General features: G+C 41.1%; 1 protein-coding gene across 1 annotated transcript in view; it reads left to right on the top strand.

Annotated features, from left to right (window-relative positions):
* MEGF11 (multiple EGF like domains 11) overlaps window positions 1-18,327 on the top strand; it is a 238,761-nt gene that overhangs the window by 152,092 nt on the left and 68,342 nt on the right. The window contains exon 12 of the mRNA XM_087745188.1: window positions 3,868-4,042. Within this exon, the coding sequence (XP_087601314.1) occupies window positions 3,868-4,042 (175 nt within the window). The remainder of the gene's footprint in view (window positions 1-3,867; window positions 4,043-18,327) is intronic.

Below are 18,327 nucleotides of genomic sequence, written 5' to 3'. Positions count from 1 at the left end.
ATGGAACAATTTCCTTCTCATGCCATGTTGTGCGCTGTGGACAGCTTCCAGTTCCCACCTCTACTTGGCCTAGTGCCGGAGAAACACTTGGCTGCTTGCATTCACTCTAGGTTTTCTACACTATTCCTTCCTGTTATGCAAGAGATTTGAAGAAATAAAAGTTGTTAAGATTCAATGCAAAATACTAATGTATAACACTGCCAAACTCTTTCAAGAGTGTACGGTTCCCTTCCTGCTTGCAGCAAGCGGTTGGAAAGCAGATGTTAGTGGGCTTGCCTTCTGGGATCCTTTCAGAGGCCTCACGTTGTCCTACCCATCCGTTCAGTGATCCTTCTCCAGAGGAATTGTTTGTGTTTCTTAATTTTGGTTTATTGGTGGCATGGAGAAGTGCCTTACACATGCTGCACCCCATGCTGGCAAAATGTTACATGAACTCATGACCTTGAAAGGTACATTCAGAACCAGAAGGAAGGAATTATATGAGAAATTCACATTGCTAACTGTGTTTCCTATTCTTTATTTAACACATTTGCCATTAAGTGCCTCAAACTTTTCAACTTCAATGCAGCTAGTGCTTAGTTCACTGGGTAGACTAGATGCGTACACGGCTGGCTGGATGACAGATGAGTTTCCTAGCTACAGTTATTTGCCTAGGCACAGAGTTTAAACAGAATGAAATTTTACAGAATATCAATATAATAAGAGAGAAGCATTCTTAACTCACCCATACCCGCATATGTATACTATTTCTACATCATGAGCTGCAATATATTTAGTATGTAACTCTGATGATTTTAATTACTGGAATAGTTCATACATGCCAGAATGGAAAAAACAATTAATAACAAAAATTTACTACTATTTAGTGATATCAGCTGCAGATCTTAAAAGGGATTCCAGAGGAAGAAGGGCATCATTTTACAGATGGGAAAGATGAAGGCAGAAAGAGTAAATTACATGGCCAAGACTCACTGGCAGGACTGGGAAGAGAACAGCTGCCTTCTGAATTTTGGTTAAGCATCTAAATCACAGCCATCTTCAGGTTAGCACTGCATCAGAGCACCTTAATTGTCAAACAGGTGTTTGTGATTCAGGGCGTTGCATTCTTTGTATCTGAGACGTCTCCTCTGTCCCCTGGTTGGACATAGCCTGCAACCTCATTTCAGACTGAGCTATGTAGGTTTGAGCTCCTTTGCCTTGTTATGCTACCATAACACTACGGTGTGCGTGATTTATTCTGCTGCCGTCAAGGAGAAGTTTCCCTTCCCCTGCTGTACAGTCTATTCACCAACTGTTGCTGCCTACCCAGAACTATTGTTATGGGTGTCATAACTCTGGAATTTAGTGTGGAGGATTTTTCCTAATCCTACAATGCCAGCACTCTGTAAGACAGCAAAAGATAAGTGTATCAAAGCACTGCAGGACTACAAGTGCTTGGCCTAGAAGAAAAACAAAACTCTGATATGCTCAGGCTGATAATAAAATTGTTCATGCTTCAACAGGAAGATTATATGGATGCAGGGACCCAGACTTCTGCATTGGACTTTTCCTAGCTCATAGCCTCATAAAAGAGTGGAAAAAAGCTTTAGGGGGGACAGAATATGGCCTCAGCCTTCTACTGGACTTTGGTTTGGAGTTCAAGCCCCCTGCTTCCTGCAGACTCTTCTGCAAAGCCTGTTTGGTTCTTGCTTCTTATTTGAGTGCATGCTAGGATGATTTTTAGTCCTTAATACATAGGTTGCATCCCATGCAAAAAAGCTGTCCATTTTGATGAAGGAGCCAACCTTGGAGTAGAAATTCTTACCGAGTATAGTACTTTCAGTGGAATTGTCGTAGACTGATTCAAACTGCCATGATCATATATTACATTTGAAAGATTTAATTTAGCCAGCAGATGCAGTTCTCATGGAACCATATGATACGTGCAGTAGTAGTGAAAATAGAGAAACAAAAATTCCACTTTAAAATATTTCTTTAATGTTTAGCTTTCTGCTCCTATTAGGTAATGATTAATAGATGCAGAGGGGGGAAAAATGAGCTTTTATTATTTTCATCTGAATGTTAAGAGGTGCTTTGTGAACAACCATAATTTCAGGGACTGCTTTGTCAGAAGAATTTCATGGATGGTAGTTTGTTAAGCTGATGAATTGTTTTAATTAGTCAGTAAAACACTATTTATGATGAAACATATGACACTCACAAAATTTGATCATTCTTAGTCACAACAGTATGTGACTAACCTCTCCTACCAGTAATTGCCAGAAACATACTTGGAAATTACGTTTTATGAGGTTACCTTGAAAATTAACATATACGATATTAATTTTATAGGTGTAAAGAAACCCATTCAGTCATGTCTGCAATACTAAGCTATAGCAATAAATAATCATAAAGGAAAAGAAATAGTTTCTACGAGGCAAAAAAACAGGAGACAGGTCCATAGAGAGGTGCCACCTTGCAGAACTGTTCTTTCTTGTTCCGAGAATAATAGAGAAAATCTGATTTGTAGCAATATTATTTCTCATCTTTCTCACTGAGGGCTAGACAGTGCTATTATGGTACAATCTTGTGGTGCAGAGGCCCTCAGAGCACACCGAGCTCTGAAGGGAAGCCTTACATTCCTAGCTGACCTCAGACAACATGGGGTCCTTTTCCAAAGGTCAGATTCCCTCTCCAGCCCCTGCTCTCTCTTTTGACCACCTCATCTCCCCAAATTAGATATCCCCCTGTGCTCTCCCTTCCCATCCCCCAGAAATCTCCATCTCTTCAAACCAAGACTTAGCACATCTCCAGCCTTCCCCTCCTCTCCTAGCCCCCAGCCCCAGCGCGGCTCTCCTGCTGTGGGAATTTAGTGCCCTAAAGAAACCAGGGAGGTGCTCTTTCTGTTTGTAGAAGAGAAAATGATGAATAAACTGTTTCATAGCAGGAGGAACACAGGGGCACGTCTTCCACCTACCAGATGCAGAAGGACCAGGCATTGTCCGGCCTTTTGGGCTTGATTCTTCTTTCTACTTTTCTCTCTGTGTGCTCTCACAACACTGTGGAATTGTCTGAATAGAAATGAAAGCCAGAGGATTAATGTTGGGCAGCAGTGCTCATTATTCAGCATAAAGGAACTTGACTCATTTCCCTGCACAGCTGAGATTTAGTCCCAGGGCTCCTGTTGACTCCTGCCCCAAATAAATCCCAAGGCTTCAGGTAGTGATCAGTTCTGTTCACTATGGCTGAATGAATATTCCCTGCAAAACTCTTTTTCCAAGGAGATTTTTCCCTTCCAAAGCGCTTTCCTTTCTACCTCTCCCTGCTAAAAAGTTCTGCTGAGGTGGCACTTACTTTTAGAACACAAATAAGACTAGACCAGACCAGACCAGACTAGAATAGACTAGAATAGAATATTTGTGCCAGAGGACTCAGATTTGTCTTCGCAACTCCCTTGACTGCAGTCCTCCATCCGTTGGAATTTCTCTTAACCCTGAACGTCTTTAACTGACTGTATTACAGCCAAATAATATGGCACATATACGTCATAAAACAGTATGGATTAATTGTGCTGTGGTTAATGTCAATAATCCAAGCCACATCCATTTGAGAATGGAAAAGCATAAACTTCAAAGATGTTAAAATCACCAGTGCTGTGGCAGTTCCCAGATGTTTGGAAGTGGCGTGCAGGGCTGGTATTTAGCACCGTATTCCCTATTCTCTTCCTAAGTTATATGGCTGCTTATGTTCACTATCCTTAACGGTTTTCAGGTTTGTTCTCTTCTTAGTGTGACTCTTGCTGGCATTGCATGTAAAATGTTCTACTGCTGTTTACGGACTGTATTTTTCTCTCATGTCCACATCTCACTGTCTGTCTGTCTTCATTAGTTGCCATCCGTTGTCTGGAGAATGTAGCTGCAAAGTTGGCTGGGCTGGACTCTACTGCAATGAAACCTGTCCCCCCGGCTACTACGGCGAAGGCTGCCAGCTGACCTGCCCTTGCCAGAACGGTGCAGATTGTGACAGCATCACAGGGAAGTGTACGTGTGCACCGGGATATATGGTAAGTGAGAGCTGTGAATAATGGGGCATTTCGTAAGGTACCTGCAAAAAAATTAATGAGGATTTTAATCTGTTTTCAAATAATGCTTGCATAAAAGTGGCCAAATGCAGGTAGTTTTTCCCCATTCTATTATTAAAGTCCACGTAATTCTCCTTTGAGCAGTGCCAGCTTATTACTTCTGGTTATTTACTTAACATCAGTATTTTATTACTGTTATAAGGATAAAGACATGGTTTCCCGTCGTATATTCTAAGTCAAGACATAACAAAAAAGATGTCAGATTATTGTCTGCCTGGAAAAGCAGAAAAAGAATTCTCATGGCCTTTCAGCATGTTCCTTGTCAGTCACACTGTGATTTTAATAGATGAAGATCTTTTAAAATGTTACAAATGATAGAGCAATTTATGTCTTTTCTGAGCATATATGGCAGGTGTCTTTTACCTGAGCATCAGAAAGAGCTTCAGATATTCTGAGGTAAACAAGCATTACATTTTATAGGTGAGATATAAAATGGCTGAAGAAATCAGCCAAGATGAAACAACAAAAATTCAGAATTAACGATTGCCAGGTTGCAGCAGAAAGTATTAGGACATGGATCCACATGTCCAGTCCTGCTGCAGCTGGGCATAATGAAACTCTTGCTAGTAACTTCCCTGATCATCCATATATGAAACACCTCTCTACTTCAGGAGCACACCATGGAAGAGATCTGCAGGCTATGTTTAAGAAACAGTATTTCCTAAAGAAAAAAAATATTTTCAGGAGAGAATTCCACCACAACTTCATTAGCAGTTGTCTTTCTGTGATTTGCATCCTTAATTTTACATGGTCTGTTTCCACAGGCCTATCTATATGTTTTCTGTACTATTATAGTAATTATTAGTTATAATTACTAAGTTTACTAGAAATCAAGCTTCAGATTCAAAGACATTGCCAATATTTTTAGAGCTTCCACTGACATTTAGCAGCTAACTAAAATGCGCAGCCTCCTAGATGAGTTTTACCCTCTATTGTTTTAAGTTACAACTTCAAAATGAGATGAATAAATATCTTCAAATACTAGGGAACATGAGATGTGATCTTTGACCATGCTGTAGCTCTTTGATTTGCATTTGTAAAACATGGTGGACATTGTACCAGGTAGCTTTAGGAACAACGGGAGGGGAATGGCATGTTGGATCTGGACAGCAGAGCAGCCACGTCCTACCATCAGCACCCACTGCAGTGTTTAGGGTTTTCTTGAAAAAATGTTGCAGTATTCTGCAGGGGCATACACTGCTGTCGTCTACAGGGGAAGGCTGCACGGCTGTCTGACAAGATCCATAGTGTGGGAGTCCTATATGAGGTTAGTGGGATGCTAAAGCCTTTTTAGCCTCCCTCCCTTTTAAATCCACACCTGAGCTTGTGATCACCAACTGTCACCTCCAGAACTGTGGAACTGGAGTTATGGCTTAAAGACACTTTTGTTCTCTGCTTCATGTCAACAGCTGAACCTGAAAGTTGGAGCTTCCATCTAATTTCCAGGGGTTCTCTCAATGCCAGGTATAAACACATGTATTTAGCTGAGAGGGGTAGGACTGTCAAAAGCATCTATGCAAGACACTAGTACTTAGAGATGTAAAAAAAAAAAAAAAAAGGGGCTTGAGGTTTGATTCCCCACTCACTTACACTATCAGAAAATGAGAAGTTATCTTCTCTATACAGGGGTGATACACAAGTATTAATATAAAGTGGAGGAAAGAATGAAGGCAGCAGCACGTTAGTAACAAATGCAAAATAAAAAGATACCGAGATCCTCTTTCTTATCAGGAATGCTGTTCAAGTTTGCAGCACAAAAATATTTTGGGACCCTTTACTGTACACATTTTAAAAAAAGCCTAGTTTGTCCAATATATATTGCTCCAAGACAGTATTATTGCAGGCATGAAGTCTGGGAAGTTCCTATTGCATTGCTTCAAAATAATATTTAATCTCATAATAAAGAGCTTTCTTGCATTGACATTTAAACAGCTTGGTTATTGAGGATAGCTCTATAATCACCGAAGCATATTTAGGCATTAGTATCATTGCTCTCTCGTAATATACTATAATCTCTGGCAATTAGTCCATGAGGGGAAGTAAAGCCTTGAAATTGCTAATTTATTGCCTCTGAAGCATATTTGTCATTCGTATGCATGCCAGATGACTTGAGTTGCAATGGTTCTTTCAAATGCTAGAGAACATAGGCTGTAAAGAAAACTTGACAGGAACCTTTACTTCCTACCCCGGAACGGCGGCGTCCTGCCGAGCTGCTCTCGCGGTACGCTCCATCGTCTGGGCGGGGAGAAGGTGTCAGCATTGCTTCACGACGCAGCCTGCAGGTCACGTGAAAGATGCTGTGGGGCCAGAACCCTCTCAAGGCTTGAAGTGGCTTACCTCAATGACACACTCAAGACCAGACTTTGCCTTCAAATATGCATGCATCCCTCTTGCTGAGGCAATGGGGAGCTTTGCCTGCGGGTAGAATTTTGCCCTTGAATTCGGCTAGCCTGCAAGCGAGTGGCGCGACTGTTCATGAATGCAGGATGTCTCTTTTGGCAGTGCTGACAATACAGTGATGCTAATACAGAACTGGGCAGAGCTAATTATTCAGAAAAGCCATAAATTAATCGCTCTTGGTTTTTCTAGCATGAGGCTTGGCTGATGCAGCTACAGGGTCAGGAATTTTGCCATATGATTAGAAAGAATGAAAGTGGGATCAACATCTTACATTTTACACAAACATTTGATCTACACATGATTTTATATAGCAGAGCAGGCTGAGGGGTTTCTAAGTAAGGGGGGAAGGAAGAGAATATGATGGGACATGGGATATAACTGCAAAATCTGACTGCAAAGGCAGAGAGGTTGCACCCATAGGACTTTTGGGTTACTGGATGCCTAGAAAACATAGTCACCAAGAAATTACAGTCCTTTCCTGACAAAGCACTCCTCCAGCCCACTTCTTTTGCACAGATGGCTTGTTTTTTAACTGTGCCCTGCCTCGGCTGTGTCAGGGCAGCTGGGCAGGGTTTCAGAATGAATCATCTGCAATCGCAGCCAAAACAGGGACATTTTGTTGGGATGCAGAACAAGCCATTAAAAACACAAAGCATCTGGTCACCTTTATTAAATGTATTAAGTAGAAAGGCAGCCATCCCATAGGTTGCCATGTACGTGAGCAGAGCACTTAATTTTGGGGAGTTAAGCAGATTCAAGTTTTAAAATAAAAATGTACATTGTAACTCAGAAAATAATACACTATTTATTAGCTGTGACATTTCCAAAAATTCAAATGCCAAAGCTAAATATTGGTGAGCTTGCAGTTTTGGATAGAATTTCAAAACTTTTTATGTTGGGGTTTTTTTATTAGTATTTTGGGTCAGACTCAGTAACCAGATTTGCACATACCTAGCTCTGAAAACAAATTACACCATCGTAAAGACGTTATTGGGTACCGGTACAGGTTATTTGTGTGAGGTTCTGCTATGACTGTGCTCACACTAGGGAATTGCGCTATTTTGACTGTATGGGTGTCTAAACCATAGGGCAGGCACTGTGTGTAGATTTGACTAAAGAGGTAGCTGAGAAATCAGAGTGATCCACAGTCATTCCCAAAACAGCCCAGTTCTTGGAGGCAGCATACAGGACAATAAAAATAGGATAATAGGAGCAGAGGAGACACAACAAAGTCTTCTTCCCCAAAATCACAGAGCACGTCTAGAGCTACTCCTCATATGCTCCAGCAGTAGAGTCTGCACCGCAGGCCTGTTGGAAACCCTGTGCTTATTGCATCTCACTTGTGACGGGAGGATAAAGGTTGTATCAATTTAATTAAGATGATTGCAGGGAATCAGCACGATAAGCATGCCAATAGGGCTATTTCCCTGAAACTGGTATTTGTGACATATTTGAGGATTGCCTCTCAGTACTCATGTGATGAATTGCCAGTGATGCTTTTCTGAAGAATCGTTTTGAAAAGCCCTTCTGCTGCTGTCTTATTTGTGGCAAGAAGGAGTCTGATAAACACACAGGGAGTACACAAAGATTAGGCTTAAAAAGTATACAGGGAGATTCTTGACTGGTAGAAATTGGATCCTTACTCCCACATGCAAATAGTCGCTCCTTGCAATAAATTACTTGGATGCAATTATGGGGGTGGTGAGAGGGGTTATGCTAACTTGTACCTCCCCCTCCTTTCAAATTCTGCTTTAAGATGCTCTCCTACAAGCCCACTGAAGTCAGTTGTGCAGTAGGGACTTAAAAGAAACCAGGATTTACCCTGTCCTCTCTTCTTTTGTTTTTGGTTCAATGAATTTTATTCCTGTAATTCAATAAATGTGGTGAAGAAGGCCAGAGGATATGAATTAAATATGACAGGAGACCACAGGAATCCTGACCTTCTGTCTCACAAGGAAATCTTGAAACCAACCCCCTGCACATACCTATCAGCGTTCTAGCTACTGAAATAATTATAAATGCTATTGAAATACAACTAAGTTCACCTTCTCCATTGCACAGCTAATTGCAACTTTTCCTGAAAACAGTAGCTATCTAAAGACCTCATCCTGTGATATGCCTTTGTTTCTTTATGGGTGCTTTGTTTTCTTCCTTTGAAAAATGGATTTAACTTCAAATGCTTTCATTCTGTCTATTGTGGCAAGGACATATGTAGTTAAAACATTTCTCAGCCCAAGACACTCTGAGAAAACTTTAACACTTATCTATGGAATGTGCGGTCAGCTTTTACTTCGGTGGGCACTTAGGTCTATATTTCATATCTAGATGACAGAACTTATATTACTTTAAAGAGTTCATCTATTTATGCTGCAATTTTTTGAAGACCTGTCTGCTTTTATTGAACCCTGCATGCTGGCAAGCAAAGGTAGCACTTCATCACCAAAATGAAAGAATTCATTTTGACGTTTTTCTATTCCTTGACTATATTGGTAGATCCCAGGCAAACCAATCACAGTACAGGAAAGTATGGAAACTGTAGGAGTGATGACCTCTTACTAGAAGGTTTTTCAGCTTTTGGAATGTCACTTGGATTCCCTAAGACTTTCCAAGATATATCCCAGTACTGTGTATCTATAGCCATTTGCATCTTCACATTGCATCAAAATTGCATTTCAAAAACATAACAAAATAATGCTTTTCAAATATATCCTTACGTAAGTGCTTATGTATATATATCTCCAGCTGAGCTCAGTGGGAATCTGTACACTTAAGGACTGAAACACAAGCTTAATCTGGGTCTATAAGTCCATAATTTTGTCTAGTATGCCAGAGTTTCTCAACACAATGCTTTCTCTACCACAGGGGCACAAATTGCTTCCAAGGTTTACATGTACATGCCTGCACGTCAGAGTAAAAGTCAGCCTCTGTAACACACGATAAACAATAGCTCGGGCACTTAGTAAAAATAAATGTATATTGTAGCGCTACAAACCTCTTCAATTGCATAGCAAATGTATAACAAACTTTGTCACGGATAATCTCTCCGTCGAGCACCCACAGTGCAGTCTCAGGTCAGTCTCAGTCTGCCCCACGCCCACCCAGTGAGTAAAATGACCAATTTACCCTTCTATGGAAATGAGGAGGACCATAGTTTTGTGTTACCTATAGAGGTCATAAGGAAATTACAGGTCCGGTGTGTTGAGTATTCCAGCCATGACTGGCTTCCTTCTGGCACATACAATATCTCTTGTTCCCTGAAGAAAACATACAGGAGAGAAAAAACAATCTTTCCCTCTATATTAAAAAAACCCTGAAGCCTGCTCTCCTGTCCTACACCTTTAAAATTCTCTCTGTTGTCTACAAGAAAAAAAAAAAAGTAAATAGAAAGGAGCACCTTATCTTATCTTGAATTGAATTTTCCCTGAAGGACCGACATCCCAGGTAGGTCTGGAGGAATTTGAAGAATCATTGCCCATAGGTGTTTTCTAAACACTCAAGGTTGATAAATACAAATTTATCAGAATATTCCCTCTCTTCTACATATTTGCTTTCATCTTTATTCTAAATGTATCATCCTTCACCACTTCAGAAGGAAGCAGGAAAAAATGAATGAGGCTTCTTTGTCTTATAAGCCCCTGGTTCAGTAGTAAAGTTATTTTATAAATTTCACAAAATTCTTAATATGAAAAATGAACCTAAAGTTGGAGATAGTGGATCTGTTTGGGGGGCTTTAACTCATTTAAATGATCTGTTTCTTTTTGAGATAATTCCGAAAGTACTTCAGTGGAAGCTCATCTCAGAGCAACAGGGCACCTCATCAAAAGGTTTAAAAAGAAAAGAGGAGGGGAAAAAATCTTCAGTAGAGCCTGTGTCCTTTTATCCTTGATTTACCGAGCATATCAGTTACCCCCCTTTGTTAAGAGCTCTTTTCATTTATAGGAATAAAATAAATTCAACCATTTTATCAAGATGTTCTTGTTACCAACCACCAGTATAAATCTTACTTGCTGTAGGTGGGGAAAAGGTTTTCTGGCACAGCAGTTGTCCAATTAACTGGAGTATTACAGGCAACAGAAATAGTTTGCCCAGTCTCATTTCATGAATTACCTAGATGCACAAGGAAGATGCATTTTCTTCTCACTGGTTTCCTATTTGTATTCATAATCCAATGTCTCAGAACCATTGCGAATGGCTAGCAGTAGTGGCAATGGGCACACAAAAAGGCGCCCACACTGTGCAGGGGGGTTTGAGCGTAGGCTGTAGCTGGGAGTGAGTGAATTATTAATTAATAATAAAAGTAAAACAAGTTGTCCTCTATGTAGTGGAGCTAAAAGAGCCTTGGTTTCTACCGATGTCTATCCTCAGCCCCTGGCCTTTCCTACCCCACCGTGGTAACCCTGCCTCTCTGTCAGGTCTCCTATGATACTTTAGCTAGCAAAAGACACGCAGATGGGCTCACGGACCTCACATTCACATAATCCCCTCCCTGAATAACCAGGTTAAAAGTACCGTGCATCGCATTCCCTAAAAAGGAAAGGATTTTGCCTGAACAAAGACTGAATATTAAGTCATGATGTGGAAGAAATTAATTCCCATGCTCCCAGCCTTTGAATTCTTTCCTATGTATTGGTTTTTCCTTTGTTTCCCCTCAGTTATTCGGAAGCTCTTAGTAAATTTCATTTTAAGGTGTTTGGGAATATCCCTCTGTAGCCATGACTAATTCCTCAGCTACCCTTGAAGTAAAGAGACATAGACAACAGAAAGGCAAAACCAACCCAGGATGACTATTGCTGTGATCCAAGAAGCAGCGCAAGAGGGAAAGTCTCTGCTTGGATACAAAGAGAGTAGTGGGATGCAGCTGAAGAAACAGCAAAAAGATCTGGCAGTTTCGAAGTGTTCTGAACAGTTTTGAGAAGATCATTTTGTAAAAGTCAGCAAGAAGGAAATGCAGTCTCTTTGATAACAGATATCGATGTGAGTTTTAGGTCTGGGGGTAAAGTGAAAGACAGGGATATGGGAAATTCAACTAAAATAACTTTTAAAAAATGGAAGATGTAACGGTGCCCTCGGAAACCATGATGGGAAAAGTTAAAAATTATATTCCCGTGGTGCTTGAAAAGTGGATAAAGATGAAAATGCTATTAATTGTGAGACTATCAGTCACAATAACACAATCAGGTCCTCTCTGCTAACTGTGGCTGCATCCTAGATCCCCCTTTCCTGGTTCTGGTCTTTGAGGAATGCATTGTCCCTCCAACTTGTGTTTTCTTGGTGTCTTCTAGATGGAGATAAGTCTGAAAACTCACCTGATAATTTTTTCTAAGCTTACAAATTACTTCACAAGTGGATGTGGAACAAGAAGCAGGCAACAAAAACCGCTCTGTTCCATACAGCCTAATTAAGAGTGAGCTGGAAAATTGTTCTTGAAATGAAAGACCTGTCACTTCCTAGTTGTACGGAAGTTTTTCTGTCAGCTGGGCTGCATGTTGGTAGGTCTGAGTTTATTAACATAAATCAAAACACCTCATGCCCAATGTTTTGGTACATTCCTCACATAAATAGAGCTGGTCAGGCATCATTTATACCTATCAGGATTTTTGCATATTCATAGACCAGATGAAAACTACCTCTCAATTGCATCTTGATATCCCTTTTCATTGATGACCTCTGAATTTTTTTACCCACTTCTCTATGCATACAAAAGTACATGTTTATGTGCGTAAAATGGCTGTACTTTTTTTTTTTTTTTTTTAGGCCATTGGGGCTAATAACAGACTATAAAGTTTTGCATCCCTAGGCTACTAGGTCTGATCCAGGCCAGGTCAGTACAGATTGAAAATTATCTTCTCTTGGCTGTGCAGTGGCCTGCATGAAATGGCTTTGGTCTCAGTCCAGCTCCCTGTGGATCAGTATGTACATCACAAACCCCATTTCTATCAGCAGTGACTGGCAAATTTGCTGGCAGACTGAGCCATTTTACCATTTTACCTTCACAAACCACTGCTTCGGGTCAAGCTTGGTGGCGTGGCTGTGTGATCCATTTCAAAGGCCCTGTAGGGCTTTTTCTGGGGACAAACAGCACAGGTACTCAGAGCTTTCAGAACAACACCCTTCATAAGCACTGCAAGCCACCCAGATTTTACTGCATCTTTCATAAACGGCAGGTGCCTTTCTGAAAAGCCAATCCAATTCTGAGATAGCCCTGCCGCATGTAGACTAGGAAACGATGAACATCACCTCAATGAAAAGAAACTGGATGTGGGCTAAAACCAGTATTTCAATAACAACTCACAAATGGATTCTTCTGGCTCTGCTCTATTACAGGAGAAGATATCTTACATTCAGATCCCAACGGGGAAGATCATTATGGGGAGGCCACCTGTGTATTCCCAGGCTTTCAGACGAAGCCGCTCCCCTATTGATTTTTATATCAATGAACCAGGTGCTTGCTGCCTATTAGGCTTGCTGGTGTTCTCCCCCCGGAGCTCCTATTGACCGATGAGACATTTCTGCTGGAGCACTGGCAGCCACAGCGTTTGGGAGCCTGTGTTTTCCTAACCCCTGACAGTGTTCATGTCAGCGCCTGGCTACATCAGCCATAATGAAGGGTCTTCTCTCACTTCAGGGCGATTGTTGTATGCTTTTGAGCAGGTGAACTATTGTACCCGAGTATTTAATAAGGTCACTGGATGCACAGGACACAGTGGGTGTCCCTCAGTTGTGGAAACTGCATCCCTTTTTTTGAATTCAGTGGAATTTTTCAGACCCTTTTATGAACTACTTCTATTTCATTTTGTTTTCTCACTCCCTTATCAATGTACGAGCTTCAGAAATTGTCTGTGACAGCTCAAATTCTACTTTGTCAGCCCAAGTTTACCTGAACACGACTGCTAGCTTCGGGAGGATTGTCCCAGATATACAAGAGTGGAGTTTGTCTCAGTGACTACCTCTACTAATGAGAACTTATTCAGTCACACACAGTGTCTATAATTTGATAAGAACCGTGAGCAAGTCCCAGGTCTCCTCCTCTTTCTTCTTATATTTACTTTTACTTCTGGGCTCTGCTGCAGTTTTATTTACCTGAATAACTCCAAAGTTTTCATAAGTGGGTCCAAAGGAACCAACTTCATATAGAACGCCTGAATGCCTCTGCCTTTGTTGCTAGTTGACATATTTCCTGTATTTTATCCTTAATTGGCAATGTGGCTATGTCAAATTGCATTTCCGTTCCTGTAGCCTCATTCAGAATCAGTGGAGCTCAATATTCTGTTCAGACTGAGTTATTTGATCTGAATTTTGCAGAGGAATAAACTGCTTGCCAATAGCAGTGTCTCTTTTCATCTATTAAGCTTCTAAATGTATATATCCTTATCTACACTATCTGTGGATCTATGCATAAAAGTGTGGGTAGCTGACTCCCCTGGTAGTTCAAATTGCAAACTGAGTTCATTAAAGCAACCGAAGTATAGGATTTAAGTCACAGGTTAGTTTTTCATTTTATTTTCTGTCTAACTATCCTGTCAAAGGAAAAGACTTTATCTTTTACAATCAGACATGTATAAATGGAAAATCCTGGTGTGTTTTCTTATGCCAAAGAGCAACTGAAATTTTACCAGATCTTGAGCTCTTTTGCTGTGGGTTTTTGGATTTAGGAATATCTGTGAAAGTCTGAAGGGGATATCTGTTTAACTGCCTGTGTATGATTGCCAGGTTGTTTACCAGCTTTTCAGAAGGTACATCATAAACCCCATTAGCTTGAAGTTGGCATACCTTTTCTTTTTTAGAGCCTTTCTTTTTTTTGCTTTGATCCTTTCACATGTGGATCGTGCAGCTCAGAAGCAAGGTCAGCCACAGGCGTTAGCATCACCAGCCCCACACCTGCATATTTTCCATCCACATTGCAGCTTCGGTGGCTTCAGTGCTCTTAGCAAGAGACCAGCTGAGGGTACCTGCTGGGTACAGCACATTTAGCTCTGCCTGGACTCAGTCCATCCAGCCTGTGTGAACAAGAGTTCAGGCATGCACTGATGTGCTGAACTTGTTTGGCAGCTTCTGCTACAGAAAGATGCAGGTCTCAGCTAGTGACCACGCTGGTGAGTGCAGACAGTGCGCCTGGTAGGCAGGTTTAGATTTGAGACTATGCTTGGGCGTTATCCTCAATTGCATAGTACAGCTGTAGAAGAATTCTCAAAGAAAGTTTGCAAATAATGCAAAGCTGTTGGGATTGTCAAATATAAAGCTAGTAACGAATTTGAGGAAAGGTTTCATGTTACTGAATGACTTGGTAGGTTGAAATTCAGTGCTCAAAAATACAGAGTAATAGACAACGGGAAAATAATGTTAAGTAAATACACAAAAGGGGAGTTGTAATTTAATTCCTCCCATTCAGGGAAAGAGATCAGGCAATCACAGTGGCTAGTTTTCTGAAAAACTCAAATGAGTGCTCAGCACCAGTCAAAAAACAAACGAACCCAGAGCGCCAGATAGAATCGCGAGACTGATCAGGAAGAGAACAAAACAGGATGGAAAAACCATTTTTGTCGTATTGTATAAATCATAATATATCTAAATCTCAAATTACTGGGTACAGTTTGGCTGATTCCTGCTTACAAAGGATATAATGGAAGGAGCAAATGGTGACAAAGATCATCTTTTATATGGAATAGCTTCTGCACAAAGAGTGACTCGATAAGCTAGAACTCAGCTCAGAAAACAGATGGCTGAGGAGGGATACGATAGAGATCTGTGGAACTGTGGATGGTGCACAGAACATGAACAAGGAATGGTTATTTACTATTTCTAATAACATGGGACCAAGGGGCAGCCAATTAAATGATTGCACAGCAGGTTTAAAGACAAAGATAGTGCTTTTCACAGAATGCGTAATTAAATTGTGAAATGGCTCCCATAAAATGAGAATAAGAGAGTGGGATGATTTTGCTTAGAAAAGGGGTCACCGAGGGTAGATATGTGAGAGGTCTCTTTCACCGGGGGGAAGGGGAAGAAGGAATGCATGTTTGCTATTTATCACAGCATAAGAAGTTACCCAATTAAAAATCAGGCAGTGGATTTGAAGCAAACAAATAAAACTAATTTTTCTCCTTTGTATTTATAATTGAATTGTGGATCTTCTTGCCAGAGGACGTCACAGAGGCTGAAAGTATAAAAGATACCTTTTATTCCCTGTTTTTGCAATGTCCTTTTCGCAGAGCTGTTCAAACTTGTCATCCAGAGCCCAAATTTATTATTGCAAAAAAGTCAGGAGGCCACAATTGTTCTGCAAGGTAGATCTTGGCCTGTGCCACTCAGGCTATGTAGACAGAGCAGAAACCATCTCTGATTTCCAAACAAAGATACTCCCATAAAATAGCTGGTGCAGAACTGGCATAGCCAGCTCTGAATTCTCACTCTGAAGTACACTGCACTGCACTGAAATGCCTCTCCGTATTTCCAAAGAGCTTAGGCTTCTGTTAGCCGCTGATCTATTCTGCCCAAATCTGGGAAAGAAAATGGTGGAACTGCATATAGCGTGCTAAAATCTTTCCTTTACCATAGTGATAACTCCAATTCAGATGCGTCCATTTAAAAAAGCAGAAGAAAACAGCTTTTTTTGTCTTTACCAGTAGCATTCAAGGACTGCGATTTAGTATTTTGACATACTTAGCTAGCCTTGTCCCACAGTTTGCACAAGTAACTTGCTGAGTGCATCATGAAGAGCATGTATATCATGAGTATGTCATGAAGAGCAAGTATATACTTCTCGGGCATGTAAATACTTTCCACTAACTTGAAATAATGCACATTATGCCTCGGCCATTTTACCTTTTGGGACATCTAATTGTGGTATGGCCATCGTTTTTGGAGCATTTTAGAATAGCAGCTGATCAAAGTTGATTATAGTAACAGCAATGAGCCCCACAGATGTTTGACTCTTTATAGCTTTCCCAGAGTTAAGTTTAAAATATTCTGAGACTCTACTCCCTGCCTCACCTGAATAAATCTGAAGTGGCCCTCTTCCAGATTTAAATTGCTTTAACTAAACAGAGGACTGGGTTATCCAGCTGGCCCCATAATGTATATTAGTAATCCTTCAGATATAGACATGATTGACCTGCCTTGGTAATATATCTTCCCATTAACTAAATCTAAACCCATGTATTAACTATAGATGTTTTCATTTCCACCTGAAATATCTGCTCCATAAACAGTCTCCCCAGCTCCACTGTGAACAGAATTAGGAGTTTGCTTTTGCATCTTGCCCTGATGTAGCCAGCTGCTGGGGCTGGCCGAGCTCTGCACACCCATCCCATTTAGCTGAACACTGACCTCCGTCATGTTTTTTGAACCATGCATGGCGATGTTGCTTGTACTCCATTACACGCTGCCTGTGGGAGGCTGTCCTCTCAGGTATGATGCGCCATCTCACCGGATGAAATGTCCCGAGGAAATGATGTAGGAGTTGTTTTACCCAGTCTAAATTCAATCTCCTATTTTTGGAGAGGTCCCTCCTGGATAAATGTGTTTTCTGATATTTTATTAGGTGAAAAGTGCTGACTGTATAAAAAAATCTTGTTCAGGGGTTGATGATCATCTTTTTTACTCTCCACACTACTTTCCTTGTGAATAGATTTAATTATATGATGCTGTATTCATTGCCTCGCTGACACTAAAGTGCTCTGCAGTTAAGGCCTAAATACTAAACCAGGCAGATATTCAAGCGTTGTAAAGTTAGTCTAGAATTTTTTGCCAGCAATAGCGCTACACTGATTTACGGGAAGCGGAGGGGAGGGTGCTATTTCTTGCCTGCTCTCTTTATTGAATTCTCTTTCTTTTTTTTAATGCCCATATTTAGGTGGCTTGAACAGTAGGAATGGATTTTTTTAATTGCAGATAACTGACTGATATTGGGCATATTTTTATTGCAAACTAGAAAACTATTCCCTGGTGGTGAGGGGGATTATAGCACTCCCTGACAGAAATCCAGCTCAGGTTTGCTGAGTTTTAGTATGCAAAACCCAATTTTTTAATGAAAATTTTATTTGTATTGGTTTTCACTTGATTTCACGGAGGCAAAAAAACCTCACAAAGCTAGAATTTGCTGCCTTTATTCTTACAGAGTGCTGGTCCACTTCATCACCAGTTTTATTGTGCCAGAGCATTGTTCCTTTTGGATGTATGAAGCGTGTCGGAGCTAGGATGCTGGAGAACAGGAGAGTGGTGAGATTCTGCACACCCTCCGCTTCAAAAGATGAGACCTACCTTGCACACACAGCATCTATTAGTCTGTGTGGGTTTACTGTTAGCAGATCATGCAGTGCACGGCATGGGAAAAACCCTCTCTGTGCCTGGAATGAGGGCACCCAGGGCAGCTCTGCTGGCACCAGTGCTGTCAGAGCAGCTCACCTCCATTCCTCTTTCCTGTGAGTTAGGGGGACAGGGACATATTCAGACACGAGACCTCAGGGCCCATGCCCTGGATTCCCAGTTTGAAAGGACCCTGAGCCAACGTGCAGTGCCTGACTCCTTAGATGCACAGATCCTGGCATCCTGCACAATAAATCCCTCACAGCTGGGATTTACTGTGCTGGAAACCATGAGCTCTGTGCAGTTAATTCCAGCTCTACATAGGCATACGTGGTGTCCAGACTGAAAGGCTGCACAAGTTCTCCAATCTTGATAGGTATAAGTTATTCTCTAGGTAGCCAAATCCGAATCAAAGGCTTTCCTAAGCTGTGGCCAAAGGCTTCCCTAGGTGCCTGGTCACCGTGATGGGGAAGGTCCCTTCTGGGAAGATGGATGGATAATTG

Source organism: Nipponia nippon, unplaced genomic scaffold (assembly GCF_047370975.1).
Source record: "Nipponia nippon isolate SJK-2023a ecotype South Korea unplaced genomic scaffold, ASM4737097v1 scaffold_9, whole genome shotgun sequence".
In the NCBI taxonomy this organism is placed as follows: domain Eukaryota; kingdom Metazoa; phylum Chordata; class Aves; order Pelecaniformes; family Threskiornithidae; genus Nipponia; species Nipponia nippon.
Note: the sequence above shows the minus strand (reverse complement) of the source record. Positions and strands in the feature narration are given on the sequence as shown.